The 26,220-nt window shown below is 41.6% G+C and overlaps 1 protein-coding gene across 2 annotated transcripts in view; it reads right to left on the minus strand.

Annotated features, from left to right (window-relative positions):
• Positions 1 to 23,224, minus strand: part of ssh2a (slingshot protein phosphatase 2a) — a 35,654-nt gene extending 12,430 nt beyond the window's left edge. Inside the window, exons 1-3 of one of the 2 annotated variants that reach the window (XM_079558189.1) lie at positions 23,020 to 23,224; positions 19,401 to 19,444; positions 305 to 417 (exon numbers count right to left, since the gene is read on the minus strand). In XM_079558189.1, the coding sequence (XP_079414315.1) occupies positions 305 to 417; positions 19,401 to 19,444; positions 23,020 to 23,082 (220 nt within the window). In that variant the 5' untranslated portion in view covers positions 23,083 to 23,224. Of the gene's footprint in view, positions 1 to 304; positions 418 to 7,897; positions 8,303 to 19,400; positions 19,445 to 23,019 lie in introns of those variants that run through there. The other variant, XM_079558188.1, reaches the window with a different exon arrangement.
• Between the last annotated feature and the right edge of the window lie 2,996 nt (positions 23,225 to 26,220).

Genomic DNA, 26,220 nt, shown 5'->3' on the forward strand with positions numbered 1-26,220 from the left:
AAAACAGACATTGTTTGATGTGAAAAAGCCGAGAAATACCAAATATATATCTGCATTTTGACAGTAAAAAGATCAGTTCTACCTGTCCTCTACCTCTATATAAAAAAGCTCTCTAGAATGATATGATATGATAATGAAATTAACACCTGAAGTAAAAAAAAAAAAAAAAAAAAAAGGTAGATCAAGCAAGGACTGGACACAGCAAAAAAAAAAATTAAATGCATTTCCTTCCTGCAACTTTTTTTGGCATGGTGTACATTTGAAACAATGACATGTCTGCGGTGGCTCCTGGTCACTGGGATACCTGTGTGCTTGTTCCAGCGCTGGCTGAGGCGAGGCGAGGAGCAGGGGGTCGGGCTGTTGCCGCGGGGCAGAAAGAGAGCCGCTCCTTTGACCGTGAGGAAACTCTCACTGATGCTGAAAGACGAGAACAAACAACAGGCCGTGAGTCAGAGAGCGATCCGGGCCAACTTTTCTCATTTGAATGTTTGGGAGACAAGTTTAACGCAACGCAATACAAAAGCTTTTATGGCTCTAATAAGAATTCTTAGTCAGTGCACGGTGACAGATTGATTGAGCACTTCAAATGACGCTTGCTTGCATGAGCTAGTATTCAAATAGTCGTTTTTTAATACTGTACAATCTGAAACAATGGGGTGAAGGGGCAACAACAAGTGAAAATGAGGCAAGACCGATAGATAGAAAAAAAGGCTTCTGATTTTAAATTGTACAAGAGTATTGAGATTAGTTTGGCTCATATTAGCGGCTTCTAAAATCTTGCTCCTTGACATCTACGTGTTGGCCGTGTACTTGCTGTCATTTTTCTTCTCAAAATCTGGACTACGCTGCGCATTGTGAAGTGGCTTATGTCACTCTCACAAAGCTCCATTCATGGGATCCACAGACGCTCTTCCCCCCAAATAACCGCTGAGCGACCGACACGAGGAAAACAAGCTCTGAACACAGTGTACCCTGCCCTCCCTCAACATCTCACATCTGGGCTACACACACACACACAATGCAGCTGCCAATAGGGAGGAGGAGAGTGAAGACGCAGCGTTTGAATGGGAAGAGACTCCTCCGACGTTTCCAAATCTAGATAACAAGATTTGGACAAGTTAAACAGACAGGCAAAGGTTGGAAGAGTTGTCCAGAAGTGTCCCACGTTGTGTAGACTCAGGCTCATCAGAACATCCGCCACTGCTACAGCATAAATCATTTTGTGTGTTAAAGATCACAAGTAGCCAGATTCCTCTGCTGCGAAGCCCTGCGGGTCATGTATACTGCGTGGCCGTTCCCCCCTCTCTCACAATAAATCGAATTAGCTGTGACTGAAGCTGCCCCGAGGAGGTACGTATGGTCCGATAAAAAACAAGTTCGTTTAGTGCCCGTCAAACGCATGTGAGGATTCTTTGTGAGCTTGCATGAGAAGGAAAAGACTGGAGGGCTTGTCCAGACATTACCGTGGAGGCACAGTAACCTAGTCACACAAAAATGGCATTAAAGCAGGTGGAGAGACCCGATTTCTTGCAGATACCGATCAAAGAGCATGTGACCGAGGAGAAGTCGACGGTGAGGAGCAGCAGCAGAGCATTCAAAGAGAAGGGAGGGAAAAAAGGACAGTTTCCTTATGGACATCATGGAGGTCATTGACTCTTGTGGTGATTTGTAGAGGTCGACCGATATGGGTTTTTCTAAGGCCAATGCCGATTTTTGGGGATTTTTAGTGAATGGTCGTCCCTTCTTCAGTGTCAGATCAATATTAGTCAGTGTTAGGGAGTACAGTTGCGTCGAAGTCGAAGCATGCCAGTTAAATTTCTGGGTCATTTGTATTTTTGAAAGAAATGTCCGTGTTCCCATCTTTGTGCCTGAACTGCCGCCTTTCAGGCCTCGCCCTGAAGAGGTAACCGAGACGCAGAGCTAAACTGACAGTACAAAGTAAACACGTGAGTCCCCTGGTGTTAAAAATAGAACAAAACAGAGGAAACACTGGGAGGTGGCTCGGGTTAGTAATAATAAAGCTTCATTATAAAAAGGTGGTTTCACAGCCTCCGGGTTCCAAACGTGACGGAGGCAAAGAGCACCAGTACGCAAAAACTCTAGGTCAACCAGTGTATTTGGACAGTGTTAAAAAAAATCAAGAGCAAGCCAAATGGTGGGAAAAGACACAAATGTAGGTCAGGTTAGTAGCTTGGACAGTGTCAATGTCAATCTTATCTGAGGCCCCAAATATTTATCAACATGCAAACTGCGCGTTAAAAAGTCTCTAGTCAAAAAGAGAGTGAAGCTCATTGGTATTGAAAGACGGTCGCCATAACAAGTTTGGCTCCAGTGTGGCTGATAATGGAAAAGAAAAATATTAACTACTGTACATCATTTCACAGCTTCCCCCTGGACCATAGCAACAGGCCTGCCCTCACTGAACCTGGACAGTTCACTGAGGTCTGCACACACTTCTTCTTCGGTTTCACACAGCGCTGTCTGCCGTTTAGCCTCTCTGTCATCTCCTCTTTTGCTGTAACTCCATCCCTCTGTCCTTCCATCCGCCCTTCCTCAAATCTGCTGAGACAGAGCGTTGGGGATGATGGACCGGAGAGAAGCGCAGACAGAGAAAAGGAAAAATAAACAACACCCCACACACACACAAAAAAAAAATTACTAAACATGCTGAGCTTATTCCCTCACGGCGCAGGCACTGCTGACCCCGCCGTATCCGCTTCCTCAACACCAGCGCTGCTGCGTCTCCTGTCCTACTTCCCAGGATTGATAGACTTCGAAAAACTTTCTTTCAACCTTTAATCGGCGTCCATTTAGGATAGCATCGCTTTCCCGTTTTGCCTTGCCTTTCTGGGTTCATTACAACGAATCTACCTCCTACTGTGCACCAAGTCATTGAGTTTGCCAACTTTAATGAGGGGCGCTATTCAAGTAAACATCTCCATTAGGGCTTGGGAGTTGGGACAGGCACAAATTACACAAACTAATTATTTGAGCTCAATTCAAAAAGCATTGCTTGGATAAACTTCAGCAAAAATGTCAAGTTTACAAAAAGTTCTTAACTAATTAAACTTCAGGGCTGACTTCTTCAACGTTCCATGACAAGCTGCGACCTAAGTATAAATACAATAAAAATCTAAACTGTGAAAGCATAGCAAACTAAGTGACAGCGAAGTATTTTTATGGGACACTGGGCTCTTCCCCCTAACCCTCCGCTCTGCATCATTGGCCCTCCATATTCCCACATGGCTCCGTGTGGTTGGCAGTGACCATGTATAGCAGTGCTACTGTACAATGTCATCCGTAATATAAGCCCAGGCTCTGCCCAAGAACCCGGCATGGAGGGCAGCCGTGCATGTGCAGCCTGCAAACCCAATAATATACTCTCTGCAAGTGAGAAACAAGCAACGCAAGACTGAGAGCTGGAAATAGACACGCTAAAAATAAACTAGTCCTTTCAAAGTCTGACCTATTGGGTTCGGAGAGGCTCAGCTGATTTACTGTACAAGCTTTACTACCACCACCTCTGAAACTGAAGTCAAACTAAAGGCTGATATATTACACGTTGTGAAACCTCCTGGCGTTTACACTATAAAATGCAGATGCAATAGAACTGGAGGGGGGTCTAACATCTTCTATATATGGCACGGATACTTGCCTGCAGCTTTAAAGGAATAGGCCACCGTTTTTACATACTGGGATATGTCCTTACCTGAGCTTAGACGAGTTGATGCGTAACTGTCTGGTCTTTGTATGTGCGCTCAGTCACTCAAATAGACCAAACACGTTGTTAGCATTTAGCCTCTCCCAGCATATTCATATAGCTCCAAACTGGGGTGAAGTTAGAAACAACCAAGCTGTTCCACGTTTTCCTATTTAAATACAGTTAGGAGCACTTTGAAGTTGAAGTGCTCCTAAGGTATTAGTACGCCATAATATAGTACCTCCTTTTATTGGCTTAGAAAATCGACATGTTTAATTTTGGTTAACTATACTTGGATCGTGTAACTTTTCACGTAACTGTGTTTAAATAGGGAAAACGTGGAAGAGCTTGGTAGCTTCTAACTTCACCCCCAGAGGAATATGCCATAGGAATATGCTATTCCTATGGCTCCAAAGAGGCTAAGTGCTAACAACGTCTTGTGTGACTGAGCGCACGCACAAAGACCAGACAGTTCCACATCAACTCGTCAAAGCTAAGGTAAGAACATATCTCAGTATGTAGAAACGGTGGCCTATTCCTTTAATGGGTTTAATAGACAATAGCTTGTCAGTTTCGGTGGCGAAATAACAGATCTCCAGCCAGCGTTGGTTGATTATGCATATTGTGGCTTTGTAGGGACATATGCTTTATATTTGAAATGGTTAGTTCTGGAAACAGATTGGTGGACAGAACCACATTGGGAAAAAAGCAGAAGAATCGCCGTATTATTAAGCGTAGTGTATGTTTGAGTAGGGGGGTCATCTTTTGGCCCAGAGCAGCCTGTGCGGAGCTTATGGTCAGGAGGGAAGAGCGAGGGACTTGTTCGGGCAACTGTCACAGACACAATCATCACTATGTAAGGACCACTCGCCATCGCGCGCAAATAACTGGGTGACCCCCCCCCCTCCCCTGGCCTGGCCTTATTAGGAGCAGAGCGGGTTAAATATAGTGGCGCAGTATAAGCGCACAGGACCAATGCAAGCACCAGGGAAAGAAAGACACAAGGCTAGGGGGATAGTGTAGCTAATGCCAAGCTAATAAAAAAAAAGGGAGGAAAAAATGTCAAAAGAAGGAAACGCTAATAGTTCAAGTAAAATATGCTCTGGGCAAAAAACTCAGATGGCCTACAGAAGCTGAAAGTAATGCGGCAGACAATAGAGAAACAAAATGGTGACCTATTTACGCAGGTGTGCAGTTATTTTTGTTGTCATAAGAAGCTAAAAATACTCCACAAGGATGGATGCTAATTTTGAGTTCCCGGACTCACTTAAGTTTTTTTTTAAAGTGCATTGTTTGGAAAAGTGGGGCACATAAAGGATTGTAGCAGAGTGTGAGGCCAGCTCTGATAAAAAGGTGGAAGTTATGCCTCGTCAAACTAAAGATAGCCCCAATATCAACTGCTGCAGAAACAGTTGGCCACGAAAACATGAACTAGTGGCAGATTCGCACGTCCCTCCTCTCCAGTAATGTTTGTGTACATAGATCTGTTTCTGTTTTGCGGCGTGGACTCCGGGAGGTGTGCTAATGTTTAACCAGTGTTTCAAGCAGGTAATTACAGGCCGGGCAGGGGCACTGGGTGGACTTAAATGATACCTGGGCGCTAAATGGCATCTAAAAACACCATAGTTACCTACTCATTTTCCAGATAAACCACTCTTTTTTTCCCCCCGCTGCAGGACACGGTTGGAACGTGACATACTCCGGTTCATGTGAGCCGGATATAGGTCAGTGCTTACAGTACATGCCTAAAGTCACACCGTCTACAAACTGCAGCCGCACAGTTACCAAGGCACGATGACAAGACACAGACTGGAACATTAGTTTGTTTAGGCTCCTAAAAGTGGGTTTTCAAAGTGTTGTCTTTCACAAACTATAGTCATTGCTTGGTCTAAGCCATATAATAAAGAGGTTTCAGGTAAAATGCAAGAATAAAAAGAAGATCCAAAAATACTGTAGTTCTTCTCAACCAAACTCGAGTCAAGGGGCCTGAACCAGGACTATAGTCAGATTAGAGGTGCATTAGGGAACTTTTGATGTGAAAAAAATATATGTATATTAGTTTGAATTGACCTTTAGTGACCCAGTTGTTAGCATGGTACCTTTACTTTCCATCACAGTGGCCTATATGACGCTCCAGGATCAATTGTTTTTTAGAGTTTCTGGTTGGTTTTCACAGCTGACAGACCCCCTCACCAGAAAACCTACAAAACAATTGATCCTGTAGCGCCGTGATCGAAAGTAAAGGTGCCATCCAGCCATTTGGTCACAAGAAGTCAGTTACACACAAAAAATTGAAGTTCCATAATGCACCTTTAAATCTTTAGAACTAAAACATGAGAACTTTTTCTTCCTTAGAGAAAAATCAAAACCAGAACATAAAGGCACCACAAGAGCCTTCCATATATAATCAATAGCACCAGGTCAATCTTCAAAAAGTAAAGCCTACTTCTTGAAAACTTACAGTTACTATTCCCTTCTGCCTAAAACCAAGTCTCAACCACAGACCAAGCTAAGGCATTAGTTGCTGCGTGTGCTTGTCTCCTCAGAATAGCAGAGTAAGGTATGTGCGGTTCAACGGTGGCTGATTCCCGTTTATGGGTCCCATACACATCTGTGACCCCTTCAGAAACATTCAATAAGGAGGACAGGTCAAAGTTTGTACAGTCAGGGACACAAGCAGAAATCAATTGTTAGGAGTTATCTGCCATCGTTGCTTTGTGCACAAAACTGATTACATAGAGATGGGTCATCACGGGGTTGAGCGGTTAGACATGGGGCGCAGCTCATCATGTATGGTATTGCGAAAATAACAGTGAATTTGTAAATGATGTACCAATAAGGATGTTCCCCGTGCAAATGTACCGGAATATTTGATGCCGCATCTTCTTGCGCAAACTCAACACGCAATAATAAAAAGTGCATTTCCTCATAAAGCAGGGTGCAGCCCGTTCAACCCAGCATGATCACTTCACTCGGCTCCACTTCGCAATCATGTGCTTCCTGCGCTCAGAGAGGGACAGCATGACCAGGCAAGAGGGCGCTACCTGGTACTGACCACAAATTGAGTAACAGTCCGTGCAATTTCTTGGATTAACCCTTGACGTGTTGCAGAACTTATTGCAGACGTCGCCGGTTTACAGTCAAAGAAACACGCCGCCTTTGATCAAGCATTTTAATTAACTGACCTGATCGCGGATGATGGAAATCTTTCCCAGAGTTGGCACATAAGAGAAGTGCTTTTACCAACATGCCCTTAACACTAAAAATAGAAGCTTATTTGAATATTAGGCACGCAACAACATGTTTGTGCAATTGATTTGAATAACGTTGCTGCGTAATTATCGGTTGTATCAGATTACAAGGAAGTAAACAACAATTTCCATACGGTGCTTTATGTAGGTTTGATTTTGTTTAATTTGGAGACAGTTTTTCCCTTTTCGAGTGCAGTTATTTTATGTATTCATGTATAGTCCAAATAGTGATGTATGTTTGGCTGTAGATTGGATCATTTTTAGTTTGTACTTAATCCACTTTTTCTCAACTTTGTACCACACCGCTCCTCCATCTCAAACAATAGGCTCTGTCTGTTTGAGTCTGTCATCACGCAAACCTGTGCCACAAAAGAAGCCCAAAGACAAACAACCTGCTGTGAGTAAACATTTCCCAATAAAATGTTTTACGACCGTAGGTGCCGACTGGAGGAGATGTCTGCGTCAAAGCAGGTGATTCACACTTGGCATGACTCTTATATGGACAAAACGTGGTGCCTACCGGGGATTAAGTCACCGAGGAATACAGATGTTGCAAGCTCTTACTCAAGTACAGACTATGTTCCCACAAGAATTTGGATGACACGATCAATCAGATGAAATGTGCGAAGGGGTTCACTACTCATTCACAAAAAATGCTACAGTGACCCACTCAACCCTCAGCAGAAATACCTTAAACAACAGAAGACCACATTAGAGCAAAGTTAGTGCAACAAACATTCACAAGTTGTCTGTCATTTACATAAGTCATTCTGAGGTATTGAGGTATAGACTAGCTACTATTTACACTGGTTTGCCTGTTTTGAGTCAGTTCTGCGGTTGGGATGTCAGTTTGAATGGGACATGACACACGCTTGTTTCCACATACACCATTCAAAGCCCAGTAGCACCAGGTAAACCAAAAAGCAGGCCGTTTCCTTCAACTTACAGCTGATTGATCTGGTTCTTGTTGACCACCGCCTCCTCGCTAAAGTAGGGCACCATCTTCGCCCCGCAGCAGGAACAGAAGCTCACCGCAGAGGAGCTCTCCGAGGCGGGCATAGAGCCCAGGGTCATGTCGTCAGAGTGGGGCAGAAAGTTGCAGGAGTCCGGGAGAACTTTACTCTTCCTCAGCAGGAGCGCGTCCTGTGCCCATTTTTGCGATGACCGCTCTTTCTAAAATCAAGTCCGCAGATAAAAAACGATTACGCAAATTGTTCCGCACAGATGTGCGAAGATCGCGGCGCAATAAAATATAAGCAATATCCGGTTAATAAAAGCAGTCCAACAATTAGTATAAAAACATAGTAAAAGTCCTTAAAACAGTCGATTTAACGACAGTAATCCCACACGCTCGCCGCATGCGGAGCATATGACTGGGAGAAAACTGTCCCAGAGAAGTCATCAGAGGGAGGGGTTTACGCACGTGCGTTTGGGAACAGGCTCGGCCAATTACAGCACGAGGGAGGGCCGAACCCCGCTCCTCGCGCCTCTGCCGCCTCCTGTGCACTGTCCTGATCCCGGACAGTCTGCTCAATGGGCAGGGGAAATACAGGTGTCTATGGTATTTACACGGCAGGTGGAAAGCAGGCACCGTTGACCTATTTTCTGGAAGACTGATTTATTTTTGCCAAGAATGTGGCCGACTGTATGTCAATTAAAAGTCCCAACTGTTTGGATATAGGCAACAAAGTCACAAAGGCACCAAAACTTGCAATTAAAAGAAAACATTTTTTGGTACCAGATTTTGGAACCAATTATTTTTGATACTAAGTTCCTTCATGGGTTTAAGATCAAAATCCATGATGTAATATACCCAAGATAGTTTCTGAGATAAGCCCCAAATAACCACTATCAGTGACGGACTACTACTCATTCTATTTCCTAATCCTATGACGTATTAAAGCAGTTACAGTATCTGTACACAAGGGTCAAGAGGCAATGTGTCCTGTCCATTGATTTTAAAGCAATAACGTCAATTAGGAACCACATGACCTTTTCACTCTGGCACTGGGCTGGACTGAGGACCCCTCACAGCTCTCCTCCCTCAAAACCTTTGGAGCAGAGTAACTTAAGCTTTGTAAACTTCGAGCTTGTCAAGTTCAGTTTCATTTTTTTTTAGAGATCTCCTCCTCTCAGACAGCTATGGCACGTATATAAGGCCATGCAAGCAGCCATTGTCCGCGTGTTACATAAGGATTGAGAAGAACAAATGAGAAACAGACATGGGCCGAACAGATGTCAGCGCATGTAAAGCTCACATAGTGGACTCTTAGGGGAAAACAAACTTGTCAGAAAGTGCGGTTAGACTGGACTTGACATGCCATGGTTTAACTCATTTTTCTTCTTGTAAAAAACGCTTTTATTGTGCAGTTAAGGGGTAACTGCCAACCGTTACCCCTATGTAAGCTGACAACAATTTGCAAAACACAGTAAAACTCGGGCTCACCTCCTCGCACTCACACCAGCCTGCACTCGAGTGGCCTGTTTGCTAAATCAAAACACATGGGGTTATTGGCATTACCGGAGATCACACTCAGACATGTTATTTATCATTGTTTATCAGCGTGGAGAGTTAAGGATTGTTAATCAGAACAGTTTTTAAATGATACTTTGTAACTCAGTAAACGGGCCTCACATTTCAAAACCTCATCTCATCATTCCCAAAAAAAAGAAAGAACGTTTTAGAACCACCGCTCTAAAACCATACACCGCGGCCGCTCTCGCCACCACTCTCCAGTTACGGCAACATTACATAAAAACGGGGCTCGTCATAATGACAGTTTTTGTTCCAGTTTCAATAACCTGAAATGGAATCTGTCAAAACACAGAGAAACAGGGCCTTTCTTATGTCATGGTGTAGGCTATGTTATACAATGCACGCCTTTGGCACATTTACCTGCAGTCAGGTCGTCGAGGATCAGGTGGAAGCGACATTTATCTTGTTCAGGCAAGTCACAATAATTCAGTCGAGATTTACTACCGCGTCGAGCAAATTGCGTAACAAATCTTATTATTCATCAATCGCTTCTTTCATTGTATTATTTGTTTGAGAACATTTTGTCTTAGTTTCAAGTGAGGCCAAGTTGCAGACACCGATGTGAAAAGCAGCCCGGTTTAATTCCAAAGGGTTGTGGAGTTTATTTAAGTACTTTAATCCCGCAACTGCTTAATATTTGCTACATCTGACTACAATGAGTACTACAACCACAATCTAGCTCAGGATAGTCTGAACGTTGACTGCTTAAAAATGACTGTGAAATATCAAAATTAAATACTTTTAGAAACTAAATCAGTGTAGAGCTATGCAGTTCACGTCCTGCATCAGGTGTTTCATTTGTTGTACTCGTGTCATTGGTTTTACTGAGCCACAAAACACAAACACCTGTTTCACCACCACGACACCAAAGCCCCACCAAATCGCCCCACCACTGCCTTGTTCTCCAAGTCACCAGTGCTCTGTGGGAACGGACCTGTCTGTGGTCTGTAACACGAGCTGCTGTTGTGATGTTTTTGGTCCAGACTAGTTGCACAATCATCTTTTTCCACTGACTGGGAATGGGCATAACAAGGAGGTCATAGGGGCTTGTTTTAAGAGTCCATTAGAAGTACAAATTCACTAATTCAATCACATTGTTTTGAAGGGATTTGTATAAGAATAAAGTACATCTGAAAGTGTGTTGTAGAAAGAATCCTTTTTAAAGCAGAATTAAGTAACTCATGCCCCTAGAGGTCATAAGTGCCACTGCAGCTGTCATAGCATGTTGCATTTTTTTACTCATTAATTGTCCGTGAGAGTAAATACTACGCTGACAGAAAAGACAAAGGGAGAGAGGGATATTGTACATCCAATTACACAATGGAGATAATATTTTTCACTCAAACTTGGCTGTAAGTACTGTTTAAGTGGCGCTAGTCCGCAGTTAGCTTTGCCCGTAAGCCTGTTTGTTTTTCTTTGTGATTCCACTAGTGTGTATTGGGGACACCGACAAGTTGGCAGCGAAGTTGCAATTGTGGTTTTCTGGCCAGAGACACCCCCAGAGGGACTACGGAAAGGATTAATTAAGGTAAACAAGTTACCTAGTACTGCTTTAAATGTAGATTTTGTGAGCACTGTCAAGTTTTTGACCGTTGTATTATCTCATCATTTTGACCGATGTATTATCTCATCAGATTATAATCGTTATACTGGGGCACCACCGGGTTGTGTGACATCACCTGTGTTGTTTTCTTTGTATTTAAATGCTCTGCAGATAAAGGATAGTAATGTTAAACTCTTTAAGTACGCTGACGACATGGCCATTGTTGCCCTGTTTCACAACGTCAGTTGTAGTTATGAGGCTAAAGTGCATATGGTTGAAGAGTGGTGTAAACAGCACTTTCTGATAATCAATGTAGACAAGGCCAAAGAGCTAATCCTTTGCTGTTCCACTCCTGTTCAGTCTTTGTCCATCTCTGCCCAGCCAGTGGAGCTTATAAATAACTTCAAGTACTCAGGTACTCACATTGATGACAAACTTAATTTCTCACTAAATGTGGATTCAATGTAAAAGAAAACCAACCAGAGACTGTATATGATCAGGAAGCTCTGGGGCTTTGAAGTGAGCCCATATATTCTTGAGTGATTCTATGTTAGTCTGATTGAAAGTGTCCTTGTTTTTAATATCACCGTGTGGTTCGGGTATCTCGCTGTGGCAAACATGTCTGTGCTCACCGGGATAGTTAAAAAACTTAAACCCTCCACCTGTCCCACAGACCCGGTCCCTCCTCGCTTTTTTAAAGAGGTTTGGGACACCATTGGGGGCTGTGGTCATTCTTGGCAATGGGCATGTAAATTTGACAGTCATCTGCGTAGAGGGACAAGGCCTCGTGGAAGACCCAGGACACGGTGGTGGGACTATGTCTCCGAGCTGGCCTGGTGTCGCCTCGGGGTCCCCCCAGAACAGCTGGAGGCGGTGTGTGTGGACCGGGATGTTTGGGCATCTCTGCTGAGACTGCTGCCCCCGCGACCCGGCCCCGGATAAAGCGGAAGAAAATGGATGGATGGATGGATCTGCGTAGAGGTGATAAGACATGCCATGCTTCTTAAAAAAGCAAAAAGAATGGGTCCCAGGATAGATCCCTGGGGGACTCCACAGTGAAGCGGGGCAGAAGTTGAAGTAGAGGCCACCCAGCCTGATGGAGAACGACCTCTCCGACAGGTAGGACCTAAACCACTCCAAAGCGGTCCCCCTGACACCCACACGATCTCAAACAAAATAAGCAAATATTTAACAAAAAATGTACTTGTGTGAAGATGAGAGCTTTAGTGATGTTGCGATATATTGCGGCGTCTTGCAATACGGATATTGCATCACCAAATATCGCGCTAAGATATTTTTTTGTGATATGTTGTGCAACCCTAGTGGAAAGGTAGTATACCGTTAAGACTGAGTACAATTAAAAAGTAGATAATAGTTATATAATAAAAAAAAAAATCAAGTGATGTTCCTACACTGAGAACCTGTTTTATAACTATTCCCATCATTTACACAGTTCATTGGTGCATCCCACTGACTCTGAAAAGTCCAACCATTACACTTGCTGTTGACAGTACAGCTCAGTGGACTTGGACAAACACCAGTAAAATGCAAATGTTCAACTGATGCACACTCCTTATTCACACGCAGCCCTGCAGCGTTTCTCTTGCAGAAACTCCTCTTCTGGCACAACTTCTGCAATTAAAAAGGTTGAACTCACTTTGTGGTTCACCCAAGAGCTCGATGCAACTATCTGTTTGCTTACAAGCGCACTTATGTGTATCACATGCAACCTATTAGCCCTGTTGTTTTATCTGAGAACAATCCCACATGAGTGCAACGTGGATTAGATTTGAATTGTTAAAAAATCAGATTCAGAGCAGTTTTAGACAAATACAATAAAACTGCTTCACAATAAGTGAAGCAGCAACAGGTACAACGCCTTAAGTTCAAATGTTTGCAAACTGCTCAGACGTGATACTGGAGCACTTAACCTTGAAGAAACAGGGAGGCCAGATAAGACGGACAAAGACCGACTTGTGCACAGAGAACGGGAGAAAAAGAAGCCACTGTATTTCACAGTATTCAGGCTACAAGGAAGCGATATAAAGTTTTACATTGTCACGGTGGCCGGCATTGCAGCTTGTGGATGTAGGTCACAAAAGATATTCATACAAAAAGATATTGTATGAAAAGATGAATGCTTTCAGAATTGAAATCATCAAAACTATGAATGCCACCCCTTCAATCACATTGACCTGGGACAGGCTGGCCATTCATCTGGAGTCTAATACTGCGACACCGTTCAACACTGAGCAGGTGCATGGACTGACAGATGTTCCAGCTCTGCCGAGGCACCTCTCATAAAAAAAAAACAGAAACGTGTCCACGCTCGTGTTTTTGCCCCCAAGCACAGAGTTCATAACGGCAGCAGGAGCACGTTCTCGTTCCAATTCCACTTAGACGTATCAGATTCCAAGCCTGACGACCCGCTCGACGCGAGGAGATCTGGGTTATGTCAGTTATATCACATGCAGAAGTTCAAACATGCTCCAAAGCCTAGCAACAGGCAGCGAGAAACATACTGTGTTTGCAAATGCACAATTGAGAACGGGAGCATTGCTATGTCCTGAACTCAGAATTAGGTACGAGCTCTATATTACATCAACATTTTAGAGAACCTAGATCTAGAGATGCACCGATCCAACTTTTTTGCCACCGATACCGATACTGGGGTTTGAGTATTTGCCGACATCCGATGTTGAGACTTTAAGTGGCTTTCTCTGAGTGAAAAAACTGATTGACTCTTCTCCATTATAAGATCAATAAAGTCATATTTCATCGTCATGTTACAGATCAATTATCAATTATATCTATGGAAAAAACTAAACATTTAACAAGGATGACTTTTCTACACTAAATATCCTTGGGTGTGATGAGGCTTTAGGTTACATCAATATAAACAACTCACATTAAGTGATCTGATAATTACAACTATGCTAGATCAGATATTTCTTAAACTAAAATACAAACGCTTGGCTTCAGCAGTGGTTATTTATTTTATTCAAATCTTATTATTCATCAATCGCTTCTTTCATTGTATTATTGGTTTGAGAACATTTTGTCTCAGTTTCAAGTGTGGCCAAGTTGCAGTCACTGATGTGAAAAGCTGCCCGGAGTTTACTTAAAGGGACTATACAGAGTTTAAAAATGTTTAAAAGTGCGTATTTTCCTCGCCCTACATGTTCCAGCAAAGTCCTAATGTGTAGAATGAGCTCAGACCAATTCACCACAACTGCCTCTAAAATCCTGCACTGTCACTCAAAAAGGTGATAATTCAGGTCCGAAGTGCCATCATACACGAGCTTAATATAGAACCTGCAGTTACGCCTAAGACCTGACGTGGCAGTAGTGGGTATAAAAATGTCCAACTTGCATAGACTCTTTAAATGATATTACACTTCACGCTTTTACGTCTTTTTTTAGTTTTTTTTTTACTCTCCTGACAGAATTCAGCGGCCTCTCTACTGAATATGGGTATAATATTACACAAATCAAAAAAACAGCATCGCACACTCAAGTAGCCGATGTCCAATTTTTAATCAGGATGATAACGTTTCTGCATGAGCCTTCATCAGATCATTCTTTTTTTTTCATCTTAGAACCACACTGTGTGCGATGCTGTTTTTTTTAATTTATGAAGATTTTCCTCAACATCTGCACCTCTGAGAGTACTTCTGGTGTGCGTTGCTTCTATTTTTTTTCATATAAAAATACACCAACCATACCATGGCCCAAAACAAAGCAGCAAGACACATTTAACTACTGCAACATGAGGCGGTGTATTTGTGGCCATTAGAAACAGGGTTTGCATCATGTATGTAACAGTGGTTCAAGTAACAAACAAGGGGTAAACAAATGCATGCAAAACATCACAGCACACACAAACGTTTGCAAACCCTGGGCACAGTCTGAGCATTAACGGCAGTGGGAAGTTGCTGAAAACACATTTTAGAGTGTTAAACGCGTGCTCCATTGATGGGATTCAATGACCTTTAACTGCGCAGACGTCTGACATAATGCAAACAGACAAACAGGGCAAACCCATTACAACTGCAGCAGGGTCTGATGCGTTATATGTGAGCAACAATTTAGGTCTGATAGCAATAACACGAATAGCAGAAAGCCAAAGTAAAATTAAATATAACATAATAACTACAGCAACACAGTCCTACACAGAGCAGGAGCATGGAACAACAGATCCACATCCCGAGCCAATGTCAAGCAATTTAAATTCATCATCCCCTCTGCACCAGCGAGGGCATCTGATTTAAATGAAACCAATGCCAACTTTTGCACGTCTTGAGCTTCACTCTTCATAAACAGTTGCACCGAGAATGACACTGTGTGGTGCAAACAAGAATCATGCATAACATTTCTGCTGGATCCATAGGCGGTGGTCAAATCAATGGGCCCTGTGTCTTCGCTGGTACAGGCCCATGCACTGCTTCTTGGATCCACATGCCGGGTGGAGGCCTTATGTAACTCCTATTATGGGTCAGTAAGGGCCTTTTTTAAGAGTCTGTGTGCGCCAAAAGTGAGCAGGACTTTAGGTCAGTGCTTTCTAATGATAAAACAGCACCTAATCAGGACCTGCACTTGCATCGCGGGGGTGACTTCACCGACGCTGCTGCCGCTGGTGTTGAGTTCAATTACCTAACGGATAATTGAGAACATGCGGCGTGTCCTTCTCTCTGCGATCGGGGCGTGTTGAAGCAGTGCAGGAGTGAGGTCACTGTGCTTCAGCCTTCAAATATGCGTGACATCAGTTTTATCCATCACAGTGTTTTTCAACTTTATGTAATCTGCACTCAAATTCACATGGACGTTTACTTCAAGTGCAAATTACTTTTTTGTTTTTCCAATTATTACTTGGTTTGACGCTTTTAGGCATAAATCTAAGTTTCAGAACTGGTAAGTGGCAAAGAAAAGATAAGTAATGTAGAACTTGCTCATGGCTCTACAGAAGCTTGCACAGTTATAGAATGGTTTTGGACGATTTCAGGGCCAATTTTTCAATAAATGTTCTTAATATTGCATTAATTTTATTATAGTGAATTGCACTTAAACTGTAGCTGTACCACAAAAAAGCTGCAAATGTTTCTACCTTGATCTTTATTGTCTCTACTGCAAGTGCAAGCCAATGGCTATCAGAACAGTAAAACCGCAAATACAAAACAATGGATTAACCATTGTTTTGTATTTGCGGTTTTACTGTTTATGCTTTCGCTTGGATACATGAGAGGAACATATTGCTCAACTTGGAAGACATGAAAAGGAATGTGTTTTCATGTCTCAAGTATTTCACTAGATTTATAGGGGTTAGGTTTATAGTGCATTTGCTTGGGTAGTAAAAATGCAGTTATAAATCTGTAATATTTTTTGTTTTAGCCAACTTTTTCCATGAGCCAAACGTTCACTTTCCTTTTTGCATATTGAATTGGCAGAGGTATTGATTTATTCTCCAGACCTGAAGTTTGCCACATGGACAACTTATGCCTGTGAACAAAATGTTATCTATTTCAAAAATCTTTCCAAAGTATGCGCAATGCACATGAGCGTTTGTCCAGCAAAAGACTTGTTCAGAGCACAGTGTCAGAGGTCTCAGAGCCACAGCGTGAGTGAAAGCTGAGATGCTCCTGGCAGCGGTCAATGCCCAAGGGTCCAAATAAGAGACGTGTTACATAAGGTACTGTCACTTCTTAAACATGGACTGGCACTAGAGATGCACAATATATCACCAAATTCTGGTTATAGCGATATTGGGTGTGGCGACTTCCATGTTGATCCATAATAAAAAGAAGCCAAAAAATATCACAAAACCACGGTGCTTTTCCACATTTTATTTTGCTTATTAAAAAACCCAATAACACCAAACTTATAACAGGTGCAAAAGTTGTTTTAGTTTTGATTTTCCTAGTTCAGTTCAGTAACATTGCAGTAATATGTTATTGCAATGTTGAACACACATACCAAATATTGCAACTTTAGCGAACACATGCAAACAAATTAGACTTTTATCTAAAGAGCGGTGTTCAACAATGAAAACCCAAAGTATGGAGTTATTAGAAGTCCTACCAAGGCAATACAAATAGTAGATTGTTTAGTTCTGTGGTACATGCATTATATTGAATCCTCAAAACCTAAAAAGACCCACTTCCTAATGAAGAATATAAAATGGGATTCAAAAAACAGCAAATGAATAGCCTTATTAAAATGTCTTCTTTGCATTAATGAAGCTGTTCATCTCAATTTAACTTTCCGCACTTGAAACTGCAGCATTATCATTTCATGTCACATCAGTACCGTGGGAACTCTATTGCATAAGAGCGGCAAAGAAAAGCAGTCCATTAAAAGGAAAAAGGTGCATAGCCTTTAATGTCCCTCTCCCTTGTTTGTAGGTTTACCTATAAAACGCCTAGTAAACGTGAATGGATTTCAAGCTGCGCAAGAAGCCAAGAGGCCTTTGAAAGTAGTCAATGTGATACTTTTGTAGGTTGAAGGGTCAAGGATTTATTAAGAAAAAAGCTTTAGGTACTTTTATACGAGCTGTCTGTTTTAAATGTGAATAAATCTCTAAATCTAATCACAATAGTAAGAAAAATCGCCATGATATTGCATTTTTTTATTCTCACACCACTCTGCCCTACATCCTATAGTCAACATAGCGCGCCTCACTAATCCGCACTGTACTGTATTGTAACTGTCAAATCGCTGCAGGTTTCCATTCATGATTGTGGCCACAGGGCAGTGGCCTAAACCTGTGCGCGATGCCACAATGAGCTGACTCATCCAAACAAAAGGACTGTATAAGGTGATGACGTCCCCAGGCTTTTGTGTGAAAGTATGTGAACGTCAAGGAGCGCTAATCCTTCAGCCTCACCGTAATGTACAACCATGTCCGCCTCTGACAGACCAAATATTAACACACTTTTCAAAAAGGGCATACAAAACCAATGCTAACAACAGCTAATCCTGCGTTATGTAAGGACAAGTTATTTGCTTAAAGAGACGATATACTACAGTGTTGAGGGTGTAGCCAGGATTACCTACATTTGTGTGTTTATAAATTCATCTGCTTCTGGTTAATCCTAGGGTTGTGGGTTTTTTTTAAGCAACTATGGGCCTTAACTGCTTAACCCCCACCTGAACCAAGCACACTTTCTCTAGTTTGGCACTACCCAAATCTAAAAGCGTATTGAAAAAACAAAAATGAAAAGAAAACGAGAATGAACACGCAACAAATAAATTACAAATTGATTACAAAAATATGATTAAAAAATAAAAAAATGTGGTAAAAATGCAAAAAAAAAAATTTAATTGGGCAAAAATGCAATAATATATATATATATATTTTTTAAATGGGCAAAAATGCAATAAAAAAATTACTAAAATGTGGCAAAAATACAATTAAAAAATTACAAAAATGTGGCAAAAATACAAAAAAATTGTAAAAATGCGATCAAAAAGCAACATAAAGGTGACAAAAAAGTGACAAAAAATTATTAAAAAGTGGCAAAATTTAAAACAAATGGACAATAAATAGAGCCTCTGAAGAAGCAAAAAAAGAGTGACAATAACAAAGGCGATAAAAAAGTGTCAAAAATCTCATGACACGGCAACGACGCAAGGAAAAAGATCCATTTAGATCAGTTTTGTAGGTCTTAGCTTTCAAATGAAGTGAATTACACTGGCCTATAGGCTGTAAGCTTTTAGATTTGGGCAAAACTGAACTGGAGAAAATGTGCTAAGTTGGTTAAGGAGTTAATACAATAAGCAGACAGAGGGAGAGAGAGAAATCCTAAGCGGCAGGATGGTTGGTTGACACTCATATGTCACGGTAAATACCTTCTCATAACATTACCAAAGCACATTTTCTGTAGTGATGGACAGCAATGGTTTGATTGGCCCGAGTGCATGTTGTTTTAACTTATGAGAAACAAAAGTTGAAGAAGTTATCCAAACACGGCATGTTTTCGCAGAGATAAACTTTTCACTCCTACTTTGTTATTGTTGGCACGGACCTTCTGTCTCGACGTATTGCATCACATGAATCGAACATGCCAAAAGATGTAGTAAACATTAAAAACTCAATCTCTGCAATCAAAAAATAATCAAATATGACAGATGATTGCCAAGGATGCCTAATAATATGACTTACCAACTTGTACTACATTAATGATAGTATCTACTGTTCCTTGTGAGCTTCTTTGCTTGGATTTCATAGTGCTGAAGCAGAGACTCCCCCTAGTGGTGCACACGCACGCTTACACACTTGAGTCGGTTCTATACTGATTGTGTATTGTTTAGTGTGTGATTGAATATGTTTTCCAGGAAATAGCTGCAGTGTGACATAACAGGAAGTGGTCTCACCTCCGTTGCTGGGAGCGACGGTCATCCTCCCCACTTCCTGCCTCCTGGAAACGCAAACAAAAATACTCATTATTAATTCAGGCGGACCGTTTTACAATACTATCATAGAATACTCGAATACCTAAGAAATCCAATTAGAAAAGGCCACACGCATGAATGTAATCATTGACAAGTCGCATATATAAAATAGTCATTCACCACCACCCGACTCCATCAATTGAAAACTGTAAGTCTACACATTATGTTGAACCTGGCAGTTGAAAAAAAAAGGCACGATAAATTAAAGTAAATGTCAAAAAGCAGTTTTCCTTCACTGTGGTTTGACCCAAAGTGGTTCTTAATCAAACCGGGGCTTTTCACAGGAAGCCGGGATAAGGCTGATCCCGACTTAGTGTCCAGTCCACGCAGAGTCCCTCTTTTTTCCAAAACGCAATCATCCTCCCATCCTCCCCCCGCCCCCTCTCTCCCCATCCTCCCCGCTCACTGCTGGGGGAACACATCACATCACTGCACAACTGTACAAACAAGCACACAAAACGTACACACAGTTTTAATCCCGTCTGCTCCGGTAATCCCTCCAAAAAAAAAAACTTTTCCTCTGGCTTCGGTCTGTTGAACTGACACCGGCAAAGACAAGTATCGTGTTTGAAGGAGACATAGGAGACATTTCTTTTGAATACTTTCTACTTTTCTGGTGTTGACGACCGCCTTAAAGATGTGACACAATTAATGAAGAAGCGATAGAAGACATTAAAGGTGTAATTATTTGCAACATGCAGGGAGAGATATATTTCTTCCCACAGAGGAATAGTAGAACTGCACTCAGTACGGAGCAAAGATTGAGGGTGTGTATCTATGACTGTGCTCTATCTCCCGCAGATGTGATTATTGCTGAAACAACAGGAGTCTTCACTTCTCTGTCAATACACCCGAGTCAGCAGAACTCAAATGGAAAAGTGGTATCTTCAAAACTGGGTTAGGCTTTACTTTACTGCAAGTACTTGCCCGACATTCTCCTCGACTGCGATACGACTGCAGTAGTTCACAATGACACTCTACAAAGTAATCAACGTTTTAAACTCACCGCATGGGAATTTGTTAAGATCATTTACAACATGACTTGGACTTGGGGTTGACAAAAAAAAGTGACTTTGAAAGAGAATTAACGGAAAATATTGTTATTATGTGAACAACACGCTCAATTGAACTTCCGAATAAGCTTTTATGGCAAGAATAAGTCCCTACATTTGCATGACCGTAACTTAAAGGATTACCGCAATACTAGAATAAGTGACAGGTCTGCCATCGTGTACATGACGCTATATGGGCTGGTCACCATGGTTACATATAGGGGAGCGGCCGCTGTGGCCAATCCAAAGGCAGGATTTGTGTGCAGCTAGGCAGATTAGCGCACCGCTGTATAGAGCATCACCCCCGCTGTGCTCACGTCAAGTCGTGCCAAATCCCCAAAATGCCTTTTAATTATTTGGCATTTGACGGATGGAGGGTCTGGTGTTCACAGAGCGGGAAAAACACAGCCTACAGTATGGCATTAGCGATATGCAAATGAGCACATCGCGTTGATTCTTTTAAAAGGATTGGTGGGGGTTCATTTTTAAAGCGTCATATGGTCTCAAATGTAGCTGTATGTCGCCGATGTAGCCGAAAATGTGAAAAGAGCGCATTTTAAAATACACTTATTATGTTGTAGTCGCACCTTTATTAAAGTGCCTTGGTTAAGTTGCGTGCAAAGTTAGGAATTTGATTGTTTTATGTCAACAGCTCATGTCAAAGGTCATTATTGTTTTGTATTTTTGGCTCAAATTTGAAGGAAGTACTTAATATTATTTACAAGCTTTGGTTTTTTTACGCTTCTGCTCTCCTGGCAGTAGCATAGAGCTCACGGCTGTCTCTCTCCTCATGGTCTTATGACAAGCAGCTGGTAACCTCAGCCCAGGCTTCCGCACCGCCTCAAAGCTACAAAAAAACACACAAAAACATCTCTAATGTGGCAAATGACTTTGATCTCAGCAGCCTATAATACAGTGTTTGGTTGTAGCTCGTAATCAATAGCAATAGAACCTCTGTTTGTGTAATGGCCTCGTTCCATCAAAGGGACGGCATTAGCGCTGGTCCTAACGGAGGTTTTAAGGCACATTTAATGGAAGTAAACTCGCTGCATTTCTGAAGCATAGTCATTTGTACCCTGCTTCTGCTCGGGGATTTTCATAATAATCTGTTTATGTTCACTTGCGTGGGAGAGTTATACTCCATCAACAAACTCAAATACAAATCTGTGTTGGCATTCTTGCAATAATGCTGTCTATACTAGTTTAGAAATATTGGCTTTGACTTTACTATAACAAGTGCGGCCGCTCCATAGGGTGATTAAAGTAATATTTGGTACAAGAATAATAGTAGATCTCCTAAATAATATTCAGCAGAGCAAAGTAACATTCAGTACAGCCACAGTGTTCTTATGGGTTGACGCTAAAAAGCACAAAGCCTCAAAATGTCATCATGGATCAGGGAACTGTCCCGCTAAGTCTGAATGATCTGACAGGCTTGTTACACTAACCTGCTTTAAATAGCTTACCCTCATCCAAAGTCGATATACATACGTACGTGAACTGTGGAAAGTTTTATGGCTTTATGGTTTTATGGCTTCACTGAAAACAAGAAATAGTCTCTCTAATCTTTCCACGGACATGTGAGGCTTGTATCACTTGATCGGTTCACATTTTCTTCTATCAAAGGTTCATCTTGGAATGGTTTACAATGTGCACAATCAATAGTAATAGCAACAGGGGGGGGGGGAGCACATTTTTCCAAACTCGTTCAGCCCTATGAGTGTGTTGCGGCCTTTCATTTATCCGTGCATGTGACTGGCACAATGAGCAACAATCTGACATCTGCAGCTTCGACTGACTTTACATGATCTGGATCCAGCGCGTACAAGTTATCTTGTCATTGTATTTAAAGGCAGAAAACTGTGAGTCATGAAAAAAAAAAAAAAAAGTTTGGAAAGTTTCTCTTTTGATACAATATCATCTTGCCCTTGTGGGATAGAATTGCTTGTACTGCTGTAAGAGTGCTGAAATGTGGAGATTTGATACGCTTTGGCCAGTAAAAGTGCATATCATCCATGTCTTGTGTTACAATCAATGCAGCAACATTGATTTAGTAAGACCCTCTGTTATAACATGGATCGATAATAAAACAAAAACAGACATTTCAAGTTATTTTCAGGCTACTTGATAACAAATTGTACCAAAACAATGCATAAGATTTAATAAGACTTTTTTTTTTTTAACTGTTAATTACAAGTTTATTACAGCAGGTAGGCTACATCTACATCTAACACAATGGTGGATATGAACCAGTGAATACATAAATGTGCAGTAACGTAGTGCAATTTCTATCAATCACGTGTGTAAAGCAATACCCAAGTCACCAAATTCCTAAAAGTGAGTTCCCATCAATAATCCGATCGCTCCATCATCATACTAATAAAGTGATCTGAAATGTGCGCACACTATCTTAATCCCCTGTATTTGACACACCTACAGCAGAAACGAACCCCCACAGTGCAAATGTCACACCAGTTCACGGTACTCACAGACACGCAGGGGCTGGAGGTAGCGCTCGGGCTCGGCGATCGCTGGACCGTCACTAGCGCCATCCTGCCCGCGGCTGATCGGGGCCTGGACTGCGGTCACCTGGGCGAGAAAAGCCCCGGGATGCGCATGTTATTGCTCGGCCGGGGAAATATGCCGAGTTCTGGAGGTTATTTCCTCGCTCGTCTCTCCGCTTGTCTTCAGAAGTGTGAAGGGGAAAGAGAGGAGAGTGCAGCATCCGGTTTAGCGCCTTCAAAATAAAATGACCATAATCGTAAACTCGTGGCATTTCTCAAAAGGTTACTTAGACGAAAGTGTATGGGGGGGAAAAATGTGAAACCAACGTGCATTTTCTCCCGTTTGGCTTTATCCAAATCTAAAAGGTTACAGCCTCTAGGCCAGTACGGCTCATTTGAATCTACGACTGATAAAACGAGTCTTTCTTGGGGACTCGCTGTCTTCACTTTTTTTTTTTCATTGCTTTTTTTTGTTACGTTTTTGTCACACATTTTTGCCATTTTTTGCGTTTTTGTCACGTTTTCATCAAAAAAATTTCTCACGTTTTCATCGATTTTTTTTCTTACTTTTTCATTGATTTTATTTTCTCACGTCGACCTATGTGTCGCTCTTTTGTTGCGTTTTTCTCACTTTTCTGCCGCTCTTTTGTCACTTCGTCATCGCGTTTTGTCACTTTTTTGTCACTTTTTCATAGACTTTTTCCACACGTTTTTTACGCTCTTTTGTTGCATTTTTAAATCCTCGTTTTCGTCTATTTTTTTGTTGCTATTTAGACACTGTTTTCAAGAAGCTTTTAGATTTGGGTAAAGCCAAACTGGAGGAAATGCCCTCGGTTTGGTAAGAGGTTAAAGAACATTAGGCACTTTATTGTTTAGTTACTGAACCTTTTGTCTCGAGTGTTTCATTACAGCTTTACACTGAGGGAATGCCTCGCCGGTTTTCTGCGCATGCGCGTTAGAATCCAGCTGTCAAACCGCTGCTTCTTCAGACCATTGCCATTCATCCATTCATCCTTGGCACTGGCAGTGAACTTGGGTGTTTGTAGATGGGACCCACATGTACATTTGACAACAATCTAAAAGCATTGTTGTTTTGAAATGTTGTAGTTCTAAATTGGTTAAATTTGTTTGTTGTTGTGGTTGGCTCGTGTGTTTATAAAGAGGTAATATTGAACCACAGAACTTTTGAATGGGGCTGATATAGTGGACTTGTTTGTTTTTATTCCCATTTTACCTCTTATCACCCACCTGAACCAAGCACATTTTCTCCGGTTCAGCTTTACCCAATTCTAAAAGCTTCTGACTGGAGAGTTCACAGCCTATAGGCCAGAGTAACGCCTCATTTGAAATCTACAAAACGCATCTATTTTAGTTTTTTTTCCCTTGGTTTGTTGCCGTGTTTGTCATCACTCTTTTGTCATTTTTTTTTTCTTTTTCACTGCTTTTAAAAAAAAAAAAAATTTTGTCATCACTTTTATGTTGCCTTTTTGGAACCTTTTCTTTCTCTTTTTGGATGCTTTTTTGTACTTTTTGTGTTGCGTTTTCATCATTTTTTGGATGACTTTCATGTTTTGTTTTTGTCGCGTCTTTATCACGTTTATGTTGTGGTTTATTTTTTACAGTCTATGGGTTTGATCCCCATTTCCGCCTCGCTTTTAATTGCTATTTTGTCGCGTTTAAATTTGAGCAATACCAAATTGGAAAAAGTTAGCTCAATTAAGTTGGGGGTTAAGGGGTTAAAAAACAGGCATTATTCTAACTCTCACTGTGACAGTGTTATTTCAGCTCTTTCCATCTCTATTGTACTATTTTGAAGGCCTGACTCAGCGCACACCAGAAGCACATGGCTACTTAGTATGCTTTTTTTTTTTAGCTGCTGCAAAGCCTTCTCAGTGAGAGTATTGCTGCTGTGTGGATGTTAGCATCAGTATGATTAACAGATGTGTTGCAATAAGTCTAATAGGCTATTATTTATGTGTTTTTGGGGGAAATTGCTCATGATTGGCAGGCTGGATCTGTACTTTGGAAAAGATGGACAAATTGTTGACCTTTTCTTTTTATTTTGGACGTGTATAATACGTATAATACGTATCATAGGGTGTCCTTCATAAAAGAAATACCTCTGTATGTGTTCTTGGATCTAAGACCCGCATGACATTTTTATGTTCTCTCAGAGCGGTCGATATCCCTGGGGAGATGAGAAATGGGGGTGTGATCTCCAAGCTGGGGGGAGGAGTTGAGGACACCGTGATTGAAGAGTCAGAAGAGGGTCACAGCAAGAAGGTTAGGAAATAGGAAATAGACCCTTGTACTCAAAGCCTTTGACTTCAAGGTGTGCCGTACCATCACAGAAAATATGTTTTTGTATATGTTTCTTTTTACCTGAAAAAATAGTACACATGCAACATATGGATCAATATTTAGCACTAAGGATTAAGTCCCAGTCTCTTGTACCATCTTTAATATAGTATTTTTTCATTGTTGCGTGCACTCATAGGCCTTTCAAATAGGCTAGACATTTCCTAAGGTGCAGGACAATCTGGTGTAGCGTGTGAAGGTTCGCCTATTGCCTTTCGCCATTGTTAACGCATTCCAGAGAGCAGCTCAACCCCACTCCAAAACTCCTAGGCCATTTTATGACTTTTGGGATGTCGTCACTTCCTGTCTTGTGAATGGCTGATAAGATCGAATACAGTTCAGGAGAAAAAGACTGTGACGATCTATCCTAACCCTCACAACCAGAAATGAGAACTCTGTATTGACCTTCGAATTGGACTAAAGACTGAATCTCAAACATCCGATTTGAGTAATAAGCCAATTCTTTAATTCATGGACAGTGAGAATGAACTCAACCAATCTGTTCTAATGATGAATTCTTCCCCAGGTCAACAAAGACGCAATGTACAAACATACTGTCGAAATGTTGTTTGGAAAGTTGTGAAGTTGTTAATGTGTTTATCGCAATAGAAATGTATTTCTTGAATTCTCTCCCAAAGACATTCCCACTTGGGATCGTCATATCGAGTTACGGACTGAATGTCGATTGGTCGAATCCACGGAGAAAAAGGGGCCGCCCCCTTGGTATAAAGGAAGGAGAAATAGCCAGAAACTTCCCTTACCCTTGCTCTTCTTTTCTGAAACCGCTTCTGAGTTGAGTTGGACCGGAGAGAGAGAGACGGACGGGAG

This window comes from Gobius niger (assembly GCF_951799975.1).
Source record: "Gobius niger genome assembly, chromosome: 1".
Taxonomy (NCBI): Eukaryota; Metazoa; Chordata; class Actinopteri; order Gobiiformes; family Gobiidae; genus Gobius; species Gobius niger.